Source organism: Pristis pectinata, chromosome 40 (genome assembly GCF_009764475.1).
Source record: "Pristis pectinata isolate sPriPec2 chromosome 40, sPriPec2.1.pri, whole genome shotgun sequence".
Classification (NCBI taxonomy): domain Eukaryota; kingdom Metazoa; phylum Chordata; class Chondrichthyes; order Rhinopristiformes; family Pristidae; genus Pristis; species Pristis pectinata.
The window spans coordinates 6333528-6351995 of NC_067443.1; the positions used below are offsets into that span (position 1 = coordinate 6333528).

The 18468-nt window shown below is 51.9% G+C and overlaps 1 protein-coding gene across 2 annotated transcripts; it reads left to right on the top strand.

Moving 5' to 3' along the window:
- The first annotated feature begins 160 nt into the window (after positions 1 to 160).
- Positions 161 to 12695, top strand: slc39a1 (solute carrier family 39 member 1). Of its 2 annotated transcripts, XM_052045635.1 has the most exons (4): positions 161 to 411; positions 3138 to 3265; positions 9324 to 9965; positions 12380 to 12695. In XM_052045635.1, the coding sequence occupies exons 1-4, from the start codon at positions 228 to 230 to the stop codon at positions 12407 to 12409; spliced, it is 984 nt and encodes a 327-aa protein (XP_051901595.1). In that variant the 5' UTR covers positions 161 to 227; the 3' UTR covers positions 12410 to 12695. The 2 variants fall into 2 exon arrangements, with proteins under 2 accessions (XP_051901595.1, XP_051901596.1); XM_052045636.1 differs by lacking the exon at positions 12380 to 12695 and having other exon boundaries at positions 162 to 411; positions 9324 to 12367.
- Positions 12696 to 18468: the final 5773 nt, after the last annotated feature.

Here is an 18468-nt window from a genome sequence, read left to right on the forward strand (position 1 = left end):
CGCGTGCTCTTGCGCCAAGCTCCGCCTCTTTCCAAAACCGACAGCGGTTCGAGGGAGAGCCCGCCCTCCGGCTCGGAGATTCGAAACGCTGATTGGTCGGAGTCATGTCAATCGGGGTCCGAGCTGGAGCCCGATTGGCTGGTTGGGCTGCCCCTCGGGAGCGCTCCGCCCTCCCGGGTCGGCGTCGACGGGGTGGATGGTGTTGTCGGCGGCTGTGGCCTGAGGCGATGGCAGAAGCGGGGCCGGGGAAGGTGCCGTTGGAACCGGGCGTAGACCTGAGGATGAGTCCCGGGACGGAGGTGAAGGTGGTCTCGCTCGCCCTGCTGCTGGGCCTGACCGTGCTGAGCGGGCTGCTGCCGGTGTGCGCCCTGAGGGGAGCGGCGGCCGTGGCGGGAGGCTCGGCCGGAGCAGGTGAGGAGGTCGGCGGCTGGAGGGCCTCGGGGTGGGGTGGGGTGGGGACTGGACTGATGTACCCTCGGGGGGTGGGGGGGTAGGGAGGGAGGGGTCTGGACTGATGTCTCCTCGGGGGGTAGGGAGGGAGGGGTCTGGACATGTCCCCTCGGGGGGTGGGGGGGTAGGGTGGGAGGGGTCTGGACTGATGTCCCCTCGGGGGGTGGGGGGGGGGTAGGGAGGGAGGGGTCTGGACTGATGTCCCCTCGGGGGGGGGGGGGGGAGGTTGGACTGATGTCACCCACCGTCCCGGGGCAGTCAGGGGTTAATTAACACCCCTAGCCAACAGACCCCTGGGGCAGTAAAGGAGACAGGCTGGGGCTTTAAATGCTCTCGGGGGAGGGGGTTAACTGTGCCCTTTGCCCAGGTGAGGCCGTGAGGGAGGGGTTAATTGTCGTCTCCTGGTGAGTGAGGGCAGTGAGGGAGGGGTTAATCATGGACCCTCTCAAGAGGGATGATGGGGGTGGGTATTTGTGCACCCTCCCCAGCTGAGATCCTCCCTGGGTGAGTGAGGGGTTAATTGTGGCCCCCTCTGAGCAAGACTTAGTGGGGTGGAGGGGATGGGGTTAATTGTCACCTCCATCCAGCTGAGGTGGTGTGAGGGGTTAATTGTGGCCCCTCTGAGCAAGATTGTGAGGGGGCGATGGGGTTAATTGTCACCTCCAGCTGAGGTGGTGAGTGAGGGGTTAATTGTGGCCCCTCTGAGCGAGGTGAGGGAGGGGGTTAACTGTGTCTCGGTGAGATGGTGCGTGAGGGGTTAATCATGGCTCTTCTCGGTGAAGGGGGGTTTAATTTTGGAACCCCTTCCCCAGGTGAGATGGTGAAGGGGGGGCGGTTTAGTTGTGCCCCCTTCCCTGTTGAGCTGGTGGAGGAAGGGGGGGGTGGTTTAATTGTGCCTGTTCCTGGGTGGGAAGAGGTGGTTAATTGTGGGCCCCTACCCCCTTCCCAAGCAAGATGGTGAAGGTGGGTTAATTGCCCCTCTCCAGGCAAGATGATGAGGATGGGTTAACTGAAATGGGATGAGGAGCGGTCTTAACGGCCAACGGGTTGGGAGGAAGTGGAATTGTGACACAGGTTGGAAGGGGGAAGAAGAATTGGGAAAGAGGATGTGTTTAACATGTCAGGCTTTTCCCAGAACATGGAGCCTCTGAACCTCCCGCTGGTCCCGACTGTTCCCTGTACCCTGTTTACAGCAGGCACGGGGTGGGTGCAGGGGAATGCATTGTACTTTTCAGCTGGGGTCATTCTTTCTGCAAGCTTCTGGGGCCGTTTTGTCAATACTGTTCAAAGAATTATAACGGTATATCTCTGCAAGCCCCTGTTTCAATCCGTACATGCCTCATTTCCACAGGCAGGTGACCAACTTGCAAGCAATGCTAAAATGCTTAATTTGGATTAATGGTTAATCAAACTCCACAGTTGAGGATCTGATTGATTAACTTGTGTTCGCTAACCTGCATTGTCTGCTGGTTAAGTATTAGCTGTGTCGATGTGTCGAGTTACAGCCATGGTCTCAACTTTTTCACACTTCCATTCCCCCCCCCTCCAGCCCTACAAACCTCTCTGCTCTCCTCAATTCTGGGCACTTGCTTTGATTATTCTGCCACTTGTGAGCTGTCTGGACCCTGAGTGCTGGTCTTTTCTCCTGAAATCTCTCCTCTCCTCTAAGATCACACTCTTGGACTTGTCTTTGAGTCACCTGCTTATAACCTTGTTTGCAAAAGCACCAGTTTTATTGCTAACTCTCCTGTGAGGTGCCTTGATGTTTCAATGCATTAATGGAGCAAAGGAATTCTGTTGAGAAGCCCCAGGTACAGTAACTTTTATTTCCCTCAATTGTTGGCAATTTTTGGAGGTTAAGAGGAGACCTGATAGAAGTTTATAACATTACAAGAGGCATAGATAGAGTAGACAGCTGGTAGCTTTTTCCCAGGGTCGAAATGTCTAATATTAGAGGGCATGCGTTTAAGGTTGGGGGGGGGGGGGGGGGGGGAAGTTCAAAGGAGATGTGCGGGGCAAGTTTTTCTTCGTACAGAGCGGTGGGTGCCTGGAATGTGCTGCCTGGGGTGGTGGTAGAGATACGGTAGAGGCTTTTAAGAAGTTCTTAGATGGGCACAATGTGCAGAGAATCGAGGGATATGGACCTTGTGTAGGCAGAAGGGGTTAGTTTTATCACTAGTTTAATTAGTTCAACACAACATCGTGGGCTGAAGAGCAGGCACGGCAGCGTAGCGGTTAGTGTAACGCTTTATAGCACCAGTGACCTGGGTTCAATTCCGGCCACTGTTTGTACGTTCTCCCCGTGTCTGCGTGGGTTTCCTCTGGGTGCTCCGGTTTCCTCCCACATTCCAAAAGACGTACAGGTTAGGAAGTCGTGGGCATGCTATGTTGGTGCAGGAAACGTGACCCGCAGAACACTCCATGCAAAAGATGTACATGTGACTAATAAAGAAATCTGATCTTGCCTCCTCTGATCTGATCATACCTGTTCCTATACTGTATTCTCCTGTGTTCCATGGCTTTGTCCTGGTTTGCCCAGGCTGGGTTCAAAGGGCTGAATGGCTCCTGGGCCTGATCTGCACTGGGGTTAGTCCCACCTGTCAGACTCTCTTCAGCATACATTTTACTGCCAGCCAGTGTTTAACCCCAAATGTATTTCTCACCTGGTTCTAATGCTTTTCCTGCAGGCCAGCGCCGCGTTCTCAGTCTGCTCAGCTGCCTGGCTGGGGGGGTGTTCTTAGCCACCTGCCTCCTGGACTTGCTCCCAGACTACCTGGAAGATATGGCTGCGGTGTTGGACAAGATGAAGATCGTCGTGAGTATCCCCTCTGCTCTCCAATCCCCCCACCCCCCTCCCCTCCCCCCCTCCCCCCCCCCCCACCCCACCCCCCCCCCCCGGCGCCAATGAGTGTTGTTAGTCTGTTTCTCTCTGTTCCCTCGTACTCCGATGTGAAATGTCCTTGGTGGAGGGAGGATTAAAAACTTCAAGGCTCTTTTATTCCCCACCCCACCACCACCACACCCCCTGCTCTTCCAGTTGTGTCTGGGGATCTTTTACCTCAGAGACTGCACAGGGCTTTGGTTTAAAAAGGTGGCAGAGCATTGGATTCCTTTGGTGCACCTTTTCAAACCACCACCCGTGCACGCCCCCCCCTCCCCCGGGCAGGTCACACTGACAGGAACGCCATCCTGAGTAACTGTCTGTAGGGTTGAGATTTTCTGATAAAAGATCCTCAAGACTGCACGAAGAACAGAGGTTCTCCCCACTGTCCATAGTGCAGGCTTGCACACTGGTCTGTCCAACTCCCTGATTATCCCAATTCCGCAGATTATTCTTTCTGTTTTCTCTGTAATGTTTAGTCCACTGTCCAAGTGATCTCCCACCTGTGGTGAGCACCATCCCTCCTCCGGGAACATTGCTTCATGAGATAAACAAAATTTATCGTGTCTGTGTTAAATGGGAGACCCCTGATTTTGAAACGGCTGTCCTTTAAGTCAATATTCCTCCATCTAGAAACCTCTCCACATCTGCCCCATTCAAGTCCTCTCTTGCTCCAGGCACAAGCCTAATCTGCCCAAAATTTCCTCACTGGGCAATCTACACATTCCAGCTGTCGGTGTTGTGACTATTAACTGAGTCACTGGAGATGCTGAAGCTGGTAGACAGGTCCTTTTTCATCACAACAAGCAGACATTATCTTGGAGACACTCTCAGTTAAATCTCTCTGCAAAAAAAGTACATCAAGATTTTGTGCAAAGATAACAGCAAGTGATTCAATACAACTTCAACAGCTACAATGACGTTGTTTACTTCAGTATCTTGAGTCTTACTTACAATGGGAGCGCACTGTAACTGACAAGATGCCTCTGAATGTTTAAACACCTTTGCTGGGACACACACGTTCACGTGGATGATCTAAAAATCTGAAGACAGAACCCAGGCACCCAGAACCAGTGTTAAGATAACGTAGCTGGAGTCTAACACCTCATCTAACATTGTCCTCTTGTGTGTGACTACTGCACGCTTCACCATCTCACAGTTGTGAGTTTGCAGACCACATCTTGAGTATCTTCCTACTGTAGCCACTATCTACAAAGCTGTCCTTTTAATTTTAAACTGGTTCCTGCTTGCAATTTCCATTAGGACCAGTTTTCCTGAAGACTGATTCTCATTTGAATTAGTGTCCATTATATCCACATTATTTCCATAACTCCCGAACAATTGGTCTAGTAGACCTTTCCTGAACTGCTTCCAATGTATTAACGTCCTTAAATAAGGAATCCAGTGTACTGCTTTAACCGGTGCCTTATCTAACCAAAGCATCTCCCTCACAATAAGCAAAGAACATTCCTTTCTCTGCTGACATAAGACGAGCAGAGCTCTGCAATCTTCACCGTTAATATGATGACTTTTCTATCAAAATGGGCAATTTTGCATTTTCCCCCATTCTCCTTGCTGGATCTTTGCCCCTTCGCTTTGCCCATCCATATCCCTTCCCTGCTCCTTTGCGTCCTCCCAAGCTGAGTGTCGCTAACCTGTGCTCCACACCAACCGGCAATGTCTTCCTGCCAACCTCTGGTGCAGGGCAACTGATGGTAATACCCTAGGCAAGCATTTTCCCCACTACACTCGTCAACGCAGATAATTAGTTTATTATTGTCCCGAACTGAGTTGCAGTTTTTAAAAAAAACTTTGTTTTGCATGCCATCCATACAGATCATTTCACCACATCAGTGCATCGAGGTAGTACAAGGGAAAACAATAACAGAATGCAGAATAAGGTGCTACAGTTACAGAGAAAGTGCAGTGCAGGCAGACAATAAGGTGCAAGGGTCACGACAAGGTAGATTGTGAGGTCAAGAGTCCATCTGAGCGTACAAGAGGTCTGTTCAAGAGTCTTATAACAGTAGACATAACAGCATAATTGGTTCCCACTCTGCTGGAGAGATTCGTGTGGCTAGGAGAGCAGGTCAGAGGCTGGGTGATCTGCAGTGAGTGGCCTTGTGGCACCCCAAAGCCACAGTGGAATATTCTCTACTGTTCTGGGTGTGTGGAGCTCCTCAGAAACTCGAAGCCATTTGGGACAAAGCAGCCTGCTTGACTGACACCCTGTCAGCCACTGAATATCCAGACTCTGGGAACTAGTGCGAGGGGGCTGTTGTTGTGGGAGAGTTAGCTCCTGCACCACTGTGGGGGCAATTCCCCGCTCAGCGTGAATCAGATCCTATCAATGTCACAAGTGCTGTGCGGCTGCTGAATAATCAGTATTGAATCCGCTCCCCTGCAGGAAGCTGCTTGTGGTTCCCTATCTCCAAACAGGAAGGTTGCCGCTCCTGTTGCGTTGGCAATTAGCATATGACAATGCAACAGTTGCCAAACTCCTTGGCTGTTGTGCAATGGCGCACTTACTCTGGGTTTGTTCCATTCCATTGACTTAAAAAAAAATTTTTTTTTTATTGATCTGGGCATCATTGGCAAAGCCAGCACTGAGAACTGCCCCCCTTGGGAAGATGAGGCTGCAGTCCTTGGTGTCATTTGAGTCCTTATAGCAGAGAAACAGGCCCTTCTGCCCATGGTGTCCATGTCTGACCATTATATCCAACTATTCTACTGGCATTGACGATTCAAGTCTAGATGATTAGATGTTGTGAGAGTCTCTGCCTCCGCCTCCACCTCCCCCTCAGGCGTGGTCCAGATTCCAACCCCCTTCTGGGTGAAAATATTCCCTCCTCAGATCCCCTCTAGTCTTCACCTACCTCTGAGCTAAAACCTCTTGTTTTAGATACCTCAACTGTGAGGGGGTTAAAATGATCTTGACTATCACCCTGCCTCATAATTTTGTACACCTCTATCGGGTCACCCCTCCGTTCCCCACCTCAGTCTGTCCAATTAGACCCTGTAACTGAAGTCCTGTATTCCAGGCAACATCCCGGCGAATCTCCTCTGCACTCTCTCCAGCGCTGTCACATCTTCCCGAGAGAGTGGCAGCCAGAACTGCGTACGGTATCCCAGGTGCGGTCTAACCAGTGTTTCATAAAGGTGTATGTGTCATCCCAACTTGGCGTTCTTCCGGCACTTTGGTTTTTGTTTCAGCTTGATGAGATGTTTCCCAGTCGGTGGTGGTGGGGAACGTGGAGGGGAACCTGCAAATGGTGGTGGTCCCCTGCTGACCTTGGGTGGGAAAGGTGGCTTTGGGAATTGCTGATGGCACTGTGGCCAAGTTTGCAGACAACACCAAGATGGGTGGAGGCAGGGAGTCTGCAGAAGGACGTGGACAGGTTGGGAGAGGGGGTCGTGGCAGGTGGAATACAGGGGAGCGAATTGTGAGGGTTATGGTAGGAAGAATAAAGGTGTAGACTGTTCCAGATGGAGGGAGAACTCAGAAACTGGAGGGGTGAGGGGACTTGGGAGTCGTAGTTCAGGATTCCCTCCAGGTTAACTTGCAGGTTGAGTCAGTAGTAAGGAAGGCAGATGCAGTGTTGGCATCCATTTCGAGAGAGCTAGAACAGAAAAGCAAGGATGTACTGCTGAGGCTTTATGAGGCGTTGGTCAGACCACATTTGGAATTACATGAGCAATTTTGGGCCCTGTATCTAAGGAAGGATGTGCTGGCCCTGGAGAGGGTCTGGAGAAGGTTCACAAGAATGATCCTGGTTAACGTTTGAGGAATGTTACGTCTCTGGGTCTGTGCTCGATGGAGTTCAGAAGGGTGAGGGGGGAATCTCATTGAAACCTTCCGGATACTGAAAGGCCTGGATAGAGTGGTTGTGGAGAGGATATTTCCATCAGTGGGAGAGTCGGGGATGCGAGGGCACAGTTTCTCTAAAACTGAGGTGAGAAATTTCTTCAGCCAGAGGGCAGTGAATCTGTGGAATTTGTTGCCACAGAGGGCAGCAGAGGCCAAGTCATTGGATGCATTTAAGGCAGAGATTGATTCAAAGGGTTGAAGGTTACGGAGAGAGGGCAGGAGAATGGGGTTGAAAAATCAGCCATGATTAATTGGCAGAGCAGACTTGATGGGCCGAATGGCCTAATTTTGCTCCTATGTCATGGGGCTTCAGCCTGGGTGAGTAACTGCACTGTAGACTGTGCACACTGCAGCCACTGGGGGTGGAGAGAGAGAAGGAGGGAGTGCTTAGGTGGTAGATGGTTTGCCGACCAAGTGGGCTGTGTCGTCCTGGATGGTGATAAGCTTCCGAGAGTGCTGCGCTTGCCCAGAATATTCTACCACACTCCTTGTGCCTTCCGGATGGTGGGAAGGCTCTGGGATGTTGGAAGGTGACCACGGATACCGGTCTCTGACCTGCCCTTGTAGCCACTGGACTCATTCCATCAAGTGTCTTCAACTGTCAGTCCCTCCCTTGAATATATCCAGCTCCTGAGCATCCGTGGCCCTCAGGAAGAGCAGAGAATTCCATTAGGAGGGGCAGAAGAGACACTAGATGCTGGTGGGGTGGAGAGTGGGGAGAAGGGGCTCCATCATGGATCTCACCACTTTCTGGGGCTTACAGGAACGGAGGACTTGCCCCTTCCCCACTTCTTCCACTGAGACATTCAAGCCACGTCTGAAAATTGCGCTGCCTGCTCCAAGCCCCTAAAGTGATCGAATGAGTCTGCCATCAGCTAGTAGCAGCCACACTAGGAGGGGCTGCCATGTCTTCACTCTGCATGAGTAAGCTCGATCTGGGACTAACGTCTCTACAGGTTTGCACGTCCCCAAAGAACATGGGTTTATGTGCTAACAGCTTGGACGGTGCTGGTGAGAACATAATCGGGGGGATGTGGGCACAAATATTGTGTGTAGCCAGCACTGGATCAATGCAGAGACACCGGAGACTGCAGACACTGGAACCTGGAGTAACAAGTAACCTGCTGGGGGAGCTCAGCGGGTCGAGCAGCGTCAGTGGGGTGGGGGGAGGAATTATCAACGTTTTGGGTTGAAACCCTGCATCAGGACTGAGGAGAGGGGAGATGGCTGGTATAGGTGAGGGGTGAGCCCGAGGGGACTGGTGGACTGGGGGGCGGGTGAGACGGGATCGGTGGACCGAGGAGGGGTGAATGATGATGGGCAGGTAAGGGAGGGGGTGGGGTGGAGTTAGGAGGCCAGGGAGGGGAAGAAAGAGGCAGATGGAACAAGGTGGTGGGGTGGGCGTGGGGACAGCTGCTGGAGGATGATAAGCTGGAACACAAAGGGCACGATCTGGCCCAGATCGATCCCTTCTCCTGTCCCCCAGTACCACCTGCTGTAGGTGATCCATCCTGAGGAAGTTGTTATCGACTGATCACTTCCCTCGGCCGTTTCACTGACTCTGTACGTTGCAGAGCTGGTTTTTTTAGTTTCTTTCTCAGCTGTTGCACTTCAGTGATTTTTAGTGTCGTTTAAGCTGCCAGGAAGTTAAAGCAATCTGCAGTGAGCTGACAGAGGATTCATTGTCCATTAGAGACATGATCTTCTGAGACGTCCCATAAAATAATTCCCTCACCCAAGGCTGGGACTGCACTGTTCAAATACAATCTAAAGCTCCCTCCACACCGTCCCATCACACTCCTGGGGTCAGACACAGGGTGAAGCTCCCCCCGCACCGTCCCTTCACACTCCTGGGGTCAGACACAGGGTGAAGCTCCCTCCGCACCGTCCCATCACACACTCCCAGGGTCAGACACAGGGTGAAGCTCCCTCCACACCGTCCCATCACACTCCCGGGGTCAGACACAGGGTGAGGCTCCCTCCACACCGTCCCATCAAATACTCCCGGGGTCAGACACAGGGTGAAGCTCTCTCTACACCTCCCCGCCGCTGGACCTGGTACCTCACGGTGCCAAGCGCTGCCGCTGACCGTGCCTTGCGCCTCTCTTTCTCTCCCTCCTGCAGCTGGAGTTCCCGCTGCCCGAGTTCATCGTCGCCATGGGCTTCTTCCTGGTGCTCATCATGGAGCAGATCACCCTGGCCTGTCGGGACCAGGCCGGGAACACGGAGGAGACCAGGGCGTTGCTGGGCCGTCCGTCGCCACACCACGAGGGCCTGTCCCCCCGCGAGGAGGCCGCCCCCCACCTCCACGTGGACTTCAACTCCCACTCGGCCATCCGCTGCCTGGTGCTGGTGCTGGCACTGTCCCTGCACTCAGTGTTTGAGGGGCTGGCGCTGGGCGTGCAGCAGACCAGCGCCAAGGTGGTGGAGATCTGCGTCGCCCTCTCCGTCCACAAGTGCATCGTGGCCTTCAGCTTGACCCTGAAGCTGGTGCAGAGCCGGCTGAGGTGGACGGCGGTGGTGGCCTGTGTTGTCACCTTCGCCGTCATGTCACCCCTGGGCATCGGACTGGGCATCATGCTGACTGAGGACTCCAGCCACCAGCTCGTCCGTGCCGTGCTGGAGGGCATGGCCACTGGCACCTTCATCTATATCACCTTCATGGAGATCCTGCCCCATGAGCTCAACTCATCCCACCAGCGCATCCTCAAGGTCATCATGCTCATCCTGGGCTTCTCCCTCGTCACCGGCGTCCTCTTCATCAAGGTATGAGGAGAACCGGGGTGGGGAGCGGTCATCCTACCCGTGTTTCTGTCTGCCTTCACCTCCCTCCACTGTCAGTCCCCTCCCCCTTGGCTTCCTGAGATCCAGCGACCAGTGGCCGTTCAGTATCCCAAGCCTGATGGCTTTCCCCCGTTTCCTCTCCCTCCACACAGCGGCCGGTCCCCCTGTTCTTCCCGCTCGAGCCAGGGAGAGTTTTACCTTTCTTTGCCCTCTCTCTCTGCCCCTTCCCATCTCCCACTCGCCTCGCCCAGCTTAAGTTGCTCTGAGAGTCCTCGAAGCAAGGTTCTGGCTCTTTCACACTCTCTCCTGCAACTCCCAGCTTTCTGTGCCACAGTCCAGGGGCCAAGGTTGGTGGGGGTGGGAGGTGTGAGGGAGCGCCGGTCTCCTGGTGCCTGAAGCCATGTTGATGCTCTGCTGGCTGTGGAAGGGGTTCAGTGCCACCTCTCCCCTCTTCTACTGATGGCTACAGCAGAACTGTGGCCCATTTCACCCCCCCCTCCCCCCCCCCACTCATCCCCAGTCCTTGATAAGCCACAGAACGAAGCCGTGCCCTGGTAGGGAGAGCTGTCACCCGGCGGACACACTGAGGCTGGTTCCTGTGCAGGGTCACGGCCGGAGGAAGCTGCTGTGTCGCGTGCCCACTGAGTCGGGGTGGGTGGGGTGGTGGTGGGGGGCCAGGCGACGTGTCCGTCAGCGGGACCTGCGGCTCTCGGGCACGAGCGGTTAACCTTTCCGAAGGCTCTCTGCAGCAAAATGCCTCCCAAAAGCTGGGGCTTTCATGGGGCCGGGGGTCTCCCAGCTATGCTTCCGGCTGTGAGGCAGTGTCCCCACAGCTGGATTCGTGACTGGAGTCCGGCGGCTTTCACAACGGGGCATGTTCCTGGTGGAATCGCTGCACTCTGTCTTTCTCTCCATTCTCTTTCCTTCTCTCACTCTCTCTCTCTCTCTCTCTCACTCTGTCTTTCTCTCCATTCTCTTTCCTTCTCTCACTCTCTCTCTCTCTCTCTCTCTCTCACTCTCTCTCTCTCTCTCTCTCTCTCACTCACTCTCTCTCTCTTTCTCTCACTCTCACTCTCTCTCTTTCTCTCACTCTCACTCTCTCTCTCTCTCTCTCTCTCTCTCACACGTTATTGGTTATATTTACGGACACTATCACGCACAAACATCTGTAAGCGCACTGCACACAGTGAGTGACTCTGAACCGATGTGTGTTGTTTACTCTGAACCAGCTGAGCACACAGCTGCTGGGACTTCACTGGGGACTGCCCCAGTGATGGCAGGTTCTGAGCCCCATCCAAACCCTGCGTGAAATGGGCCGGGCCAACAGTAAATGATGCCGCGCGAGCGCCAGAGAGCGAAGTGGTCAGCAAGAGGCCACGGGGAGCCAGGAGCTGGGAACCCTGAGCTGCAGGACTCCAGACCATGGGCTGGGGAACAGAGTTATCATTGCCCAGGAACTCCCGTCTGCTGGGATCCTGACTCTCTGTCTCCCTGAGTACGTTGCTGTGTTTCCTGCTATCTATGGCAGGTGGACACAGCCAGTTCCATTGTTAGTAAAGTGGCAGAGTGGAGATTGGTGGGATGGGAATGGGAAGGAACTGTTGCCTCAGAACACTGTGCCATGGAGTGTCTGTTGTGAAAGAGATTGCTGTATTTTCTAACTTCCTCCATTTTAGTAAGGATTGGTGCAATTATAGTGTGACAGATCACCGGGGTTCCCACTTAGGCGCACCGTTGGATATCGAGATGTGCTCTCAGCTGTCTGTGCATGGTTAGGGCCTTGGACATTTGCTGTTACATAGCCAGGCTGTGGAGATCTTGGTTTGGGGTGGTGGGGGGGGGTGGAAGTGGGTTTGGAAGATGATTCAGTGAGAAACTTGGCAAACTCAGGGTTCTGATGACTTAGTGACACCCAGGGTTTGAGAGAGGTGATATTAGCCAGCAATCCTCCTCATGATCAGTGCCCAGTGACCCCGGGGTTAGAGGGAGGGGGAATCAGCTGGGGTTCCTGCTCATCACTGCCCAGTGACCCCAGTATTGGAGAGGGGAAATGAGCCTTTAACTAGAGAAGGAAAGGGGTTGATATGAATTCGTCGGCCAGTTTGCCTCATTCTGTGGTCCAAGTATAATTTTGAACTTGAATTACGTTTATCTCGCACTGGTGAATAACCATCCTCTCTCTTAATTTTTGAATCTATTTTTATCATAACATATCAAAGTAATATTTAAAACAAAGATTTCAGCTTTGGATTTGCCAGTTTCTTGGTACCATTGTAATACAGCCATTTCTGCTGCTTTTAGTAACAATTTCATAAGTAATTTTTGTATAAATGTGACACTATTTTGTGTAGTTTTTGACACGAAGTAAAAATATTTTAAAAATCTTTGTGTTCCAGTGTGGAACTGAACTTGCATTTGGATGTTGAAGTACGATGCACATTTGTAAGTAATTGAACTCGTTCATGGGTCTTTTTAACAGGAAAATATCTTTTTTAATCTTTAAACGTGCTGATTATATCATCTGATTTCCTTTGCAGCCCTAGTACTGCACCCTTGCAGTAGCTGCAAGAAAGTAATGCTGTAACTTTGAGACCATGCCTTTTTCTATAGTGTTTAATATTCATTCAAGGACGAATATGTGTGCCTTGGACCTGTGGGGAGAGGGTTTCACTGGATTGAAAATCAAAAACCTGCAGATGCAGGGAAATCCAAAATAAAGCCCAAAACTGCTGGAAAGACTCAGCTGGTTCAGAAGAGTCTTTGACCTGAAACTTTGACGCTGTTTCTCTCTCCTGACCGGCTGAGGATTGTTTTCCAGACCGAAGGAGCCATCCTCTGATGAGTGTGTGTATCTCGAGTTGAGAAGGATGTGAGGTGACCCCACTGAAGCAATGCGAGGCTTCGAGAGAGTAGCAGTGGTTGTGAGGATGTTTACTTGATTGGGGGGAGATCAAACACAGCCTTGGGATAAGGCACGTCCATCTAAGTCTGCAATGAGGAATTTCTCTGACGGCTGTGGAACTGGAATTCTCTCTCCCACCTTCAGGGAGCAGCCTGAGCTTAGTCATCGAACATAGCACAGGAACAGATGTCTGTGTTGACCATGATGCCAATTTAAACTAATCCTGTCTGCTCACACATGGTCCATATCCTTCCACTCCCTGCCTGTTCATGTCTGTCTAAATCTCTGCTGTTGTATCTTGCTTCTGCCACTTGCCTTAGCAGCACATGCCACTCTCTCTTTCAAAACAAAAACTGCCACATAAATCCCCTTTAAACATTACCGTCTCACTGTAACGGCATGCCCTCTCACATTTGATGTTTCCACCCTTGGATAAGCATCTTAAATACCCTGTCTACACCTCTCATAATTTGATGTATCGAGACCCCAAGACGTAGGAGTAGAATCAGGCCATTTGGCCCATCGTCTGCTCCTCCATTCAATAATGGCTGATTTTTCTTTAAACATTCTTCTGCCTTATCCACATAACCCCTAACCACACCCCCCTCCCTTCCCCCCCCCCCCCAAATCAATCTCTGCCTTAAATACGCCTTAAATGACTTGGCCTGCACAGTCCTTGGAACAAATTCCACAGATTCACCACCTCTGGCTGAAGAAATTCCTCCTCATCTCAGTTCTAAAGGGACGTCCCTTTATTCTGAGGCTGTGCCCTCAGATCCCAGACTCTCCCACTGATGGAAACGTCCTCTCCCTGTCTGCTCCATTCAGGGCTTTCGGTATCCAGTTGGTTTCAATGAGATTTTGCCCCTCACTCCATCCTTCTGAACTCTTGAGTACAGGGCCAAAGCCCAGCATAGCTTTGTGCACGAGAGATCGTGTCTTATGAACTTGATTAAGTTCCTCCATGAGGTGATCAATGCTTCTATCAGGTCGCCTCTTAGCCTCTGTCACTGCAGGGAAAACAATCCAAGTTTGTCCAACTTCTTATAGCTAATACTCCCTAATCCTGGTCAACCTCTTCTGTATCCTCTCCAAAGCCTCCACATCCGTCTCTTAATGGAACAGCCAAAATTGCATGCCATACTCCAAATGTGGCCTTACCAAAGTCATACAGCATAGACCCAACTCATCCATGCCAACCAAGTGCCTGCATTTGACCCACATGCCTTTCATGTCTATGTACTATGATGGGAAAGGTCCCGTCTATGTACTTGTCTAAATGCCTTTGAAATGTTGTCATTGTTCCTGACTCCAGCACACAAAGTCATTGAATATATGTAACGTTAAGACCCTTGAACTACAAGAACGTAAAGGGGAAGAAGTCAAAGTCAAGTTCATTGTTATGTGCGCAAGTCCGTGTGTGCACAGGTGCAGTGAAAAACTTACTACAGCAGCATCACAGGCACATGATTTTTACAAGATGAGATATTTTTATTAGTCACACGCACATTGAAACAGTGAAATGCATCTCTTATGTAGACGGTATGAAAAACAAAGGCCATTTTAGTGCAAAGTGTTCATAATGTTGCTAAACTCTAGTGATTAGGGTTGTGCTGGTTGGTTCAAGAACCGAATGGTTGAAGGGAAGTAGCTGTTCTTGAACCTGGTGGTATGGGGACTTCAGGCTTCTGCACCTCCTGCCCGATGGGAGCTGCGAGAAGGTGGCACGGCCCGGATGGTGGGGGATCTCTGATGACGGACGTTGCTGCCTTGAAGTAGATACCACGGATGGTGGGGAGGGATGTGCCCGTGATGTAGCAGGCAGAGTCCACTACTCTCTGCAGCCTCTTGCACTCCTGCGCGTTGGAATTGCTGTACCAGGCTGTGATGCAACCAGTCAGGATACCAGTGGAGCAGCAGCCAAAGTTCCAATTCACATAACCAACTGTACTCTTATCTCAATCGTTGTAGACAACAGCAAGAGGGCAGGTCTACACTGGCTGTTGTCCCTGGATCAGCCGACAAGCTCACTCCGTTCCTTCGAGGCATGTCAGGCTCCTGTGGAAGTGACAGCTTATGGCTGGGTTACTTGGTTCTGTGGGGCTGGATGTGGCCAGTACTACTGGGTGTACAACGCTCTGCTCCTGGCTGCCAGTAGGTCAGAATCCATGGTGGGGGGGTCATTGCCCTCATCTACAAGCAGGAGGGGGAAGGACGTCAGGAACTGGCTGCCTGCTTCCCTGTTGAATGTAGATTACCAATTGAGTCGAGGGCTTGTGCTCCACCCAGCAGGGAAAGATCACCGTCAGCTGTGTGCTGCCTACATGCCGAACAAGGGGTCGGCTTGGATCAGGAGAAGGCCTTTGACAGGGTGTCACACGTCCAGGTTGGACGTGCTCTCCAAAATGGGCTTTGGGGAGGGAATCGGGAATTGGATCCGACTGCTCTACACGGACATCAGTCGCACGGCCCCAAAGCAACAGGTAGGGGGGCCAGCAAGCGCCCCTGTCGAGTCAGGCAACGGCTGCGCGCACTCCCGTTGCGGTTGTACGTTTGTTGGGCCCTTTTGCCGAATCCGTCGGGAGGGACACGGGTATAAGTGGGGGGGGGGGGTAACGCCAGGCAGTGGGGGCACCCTGGTCAAAGTCTCCAACATCATCAGCTCACCACCACCTCCAGCCCCGCAGATCGGGGGGTGGTGATGTCCAGAGTCAACCGCGGCGAGAGTGAAGCCACGTTGTCCAGCGAGTGGACCAGCTGCTCCTCTGTTTCCTTTGATCAGCTGACGTTGCTGGGAATCCGGTTTGCCAGAGCCAGGATTGGGATGCAGCGGGTGGGTAAGGAGGCAAAACAGCTGGGAAGCCCCGTAACTGCGCTCACTCCCCGGGGGATAAACCCCCTGATCATCAGCGGGAGGGTGCTGTCCGTGTTGAGGTATCTGCCGCCCACTGCTCTGGCCCCGTTGCAATCATCCAAGCCCATTGTTAAGAGCAGAGACTCGCCGAATGTCAGTGCGTGAACCTCCAGAGGAAGGTTGGTGAGGTCGAGTACACCCTCCCTGGCTCCCGTTCTGCTGCCTGCCTTGATGTGTGGCAGCACCAAGACAGGTGGGTCCTGGGTATGCAAACGCCAAGCGTGTGTTTTTGACTCTCTCCCTCCCCAGTGGTCACCAAGGGCTGATCTGGTCACATTCCGTTCAGTTGGAGCGCTCCACACCGGCTGTCCGTCGAGGAACACCTCCGAGCTAAAAAAAAACCCCTTCAATCAGGCAGCAGTCCGCACGGAAAGTCATCGGATTCCCTGCAGGGATTGGAAGGCAAGTCCTGTGCGGTCTGTCCTAGTTATCTGAGACAGTGTCTCATCAGCAGGACTCTTAAATATAAGTCATCAGCTCGAGTGAATTGCCACGTGTACCGAGCTTTGATTTGCATCTCATCCGGACAGATCATTCCGAACATTTGTGCATCGAGGTTGTACAGAGCGAACGGCAATAACAGAATGCAGAATAAAGTGTTCCAGTTACAGAGAAAGTGCAGTCCAGGCAGACAATACGGTGCAAGGGCCACGACGATTATTGTCACATGTACCGAGATCTAGTGAAAAGCTTTTGTTTGCGTGCCATCCGGATCAACCATACATCAGTACATTGACCACGAGAAACTGCAGGGAATTGTGGACACAGCTCAGCACATCACGAAAACCAGCTTCCCCTCCACGGACCCCGTCTACACTTCCCCCTGCCTCGGGAAAGCAGCCGACATAATAATCAACGACCCCTCCCAGCCCAGCCACTCTCCCCCCCCCCCCCCCCCGTGGCCCTTTGGCCCACAATTTCTGTGCCCAACACAATGACAAATTAAACCAAATCCTTCCTTCCTACACGTGGTCCATCTCCCTCCTCTCCCTGCAATTCATGTGTCTAACAGCCTCTTAAACCCCTCTATCGTATCTGCCTCCACCCCCACCCCTGGCAGCCCGTTCCAGGCACCCACCGCTCTCTGTGTAAAAAAAAAACCCTGCCCCTGCACACCTTTGAACATTCGCCCTCTCACCTTAAACGCATGTCCTCTAGTATTGGACATTTCAACCCTGGGAAAAAAGATTCCACCCTATCTATGCCTCTCAAGGTAATCAAAGACCCCTCCCACCCCACACATTCTCTCTTCTCCCCCCCTCCCATCGGGCGGAAGATACAAAAGCCTGAAAGCACGTACCACCAGGCTCAAGGACAGCTTCTATCCCGCTGTTATAAGACTATTGAACGATGTTGGACTCTTGACCTCACAATCTACCTCGTTATGGCCTTGCACCTTATTGTCTGCCTGCACTGCACTTTCTCTGTAACTGTAACACCTTACTCTGCATTCTGTTTTCTATGTACTACCTTGACATACGGAATGATCTGTCTGGATGGCACACAAACAAAAGCTTCTCACTGTATCACGGTACATGTGACAATACTAAACGAATACACTAATTGGTTGGAAATTGTAGTAAAATCCCAAGAATTGCTTGATTATGTGCTAATGGTAAAATAATGGGAATAATTTATGTGGTCAGTTCTGGTCTCCGCACTACGGGAAGGATGTGGCAGCAATAGAGAGCATGCAGAAGAGATTCACCAGCAATGGAGGGCTGCAGTTACAAGGAGAGATTGGACAGGCCAGGTTTGTTCTCACTGGAGCGCAGGAGGCTGAGGGGTGACCTTGTATCAGGAGCATGCACAGGATAGATTGGTATTGGTTTATTATTGTCACTTGAACTGAGGTACAGTGAAAAACTTGTCTTACAAACCGATTGTACAGGTCAATTCATTACACAGTGCAGTTACATTGAGTCAGTACAGAGTGCATTGATGTAGTACAGGTAAAAACAATAACAGTACAGAGTAAAGTGTCACAGCTACAGAGAAAGTGCGGTGCAATAAGGTGCAAGGTCACAACAAGGTAGATTGTGAGGTCAGAGTCCATCTCATCGTATAAGGGAACCGTTCAATAGTCTTATCACAGTGGGGTAGAAACTGCCCTTAAGCCTGGTGGTACGTGCCCTCAGGCTCCTGTATCTTCTACCCGATGGAAGAGGGGAGAAGAGAGAATGTCCCGGGTAGGTGGGGTCTTTGATTATGCTGACTGCTTCACCAAGACAGCGAGAGGTAAAGACAGAGTTCAAGGAGGGGAGGCTGGTGTCCGTGATGCGCTGGGCTGTGTCCACAACTCTCTGCAGTTTCTTGCGGTCCCGGGCAGTTGCTGTACCAAGCCGTGATACATCCAGATAGGATGCTTTCTATGGTGCATTGGTAAAAGATGGTGTAGTATCATTTTCCCAGGACCAGAGAGTCTAGAACTAGAGGGCACAGGTTTAAGGTGAGAGGAGAGATCTGAGGGGTGAGTTGCAGCTGTATAAGCTGTTGGTGAGGCCGCACTTGGAGTACTGTGTACAGTTTTGGTCACCCTGTTAGAGGAGAGACGTGGTTAAACTGGAAGGAGTACAGAGGTTTACGAGGATGTTGCCAGGACTGGAGGACCTGAGTTATAGGGAGAGGTTGGCCAGGCTAGGGGTCTTTATTCCTTGGAAAGGTAGGAG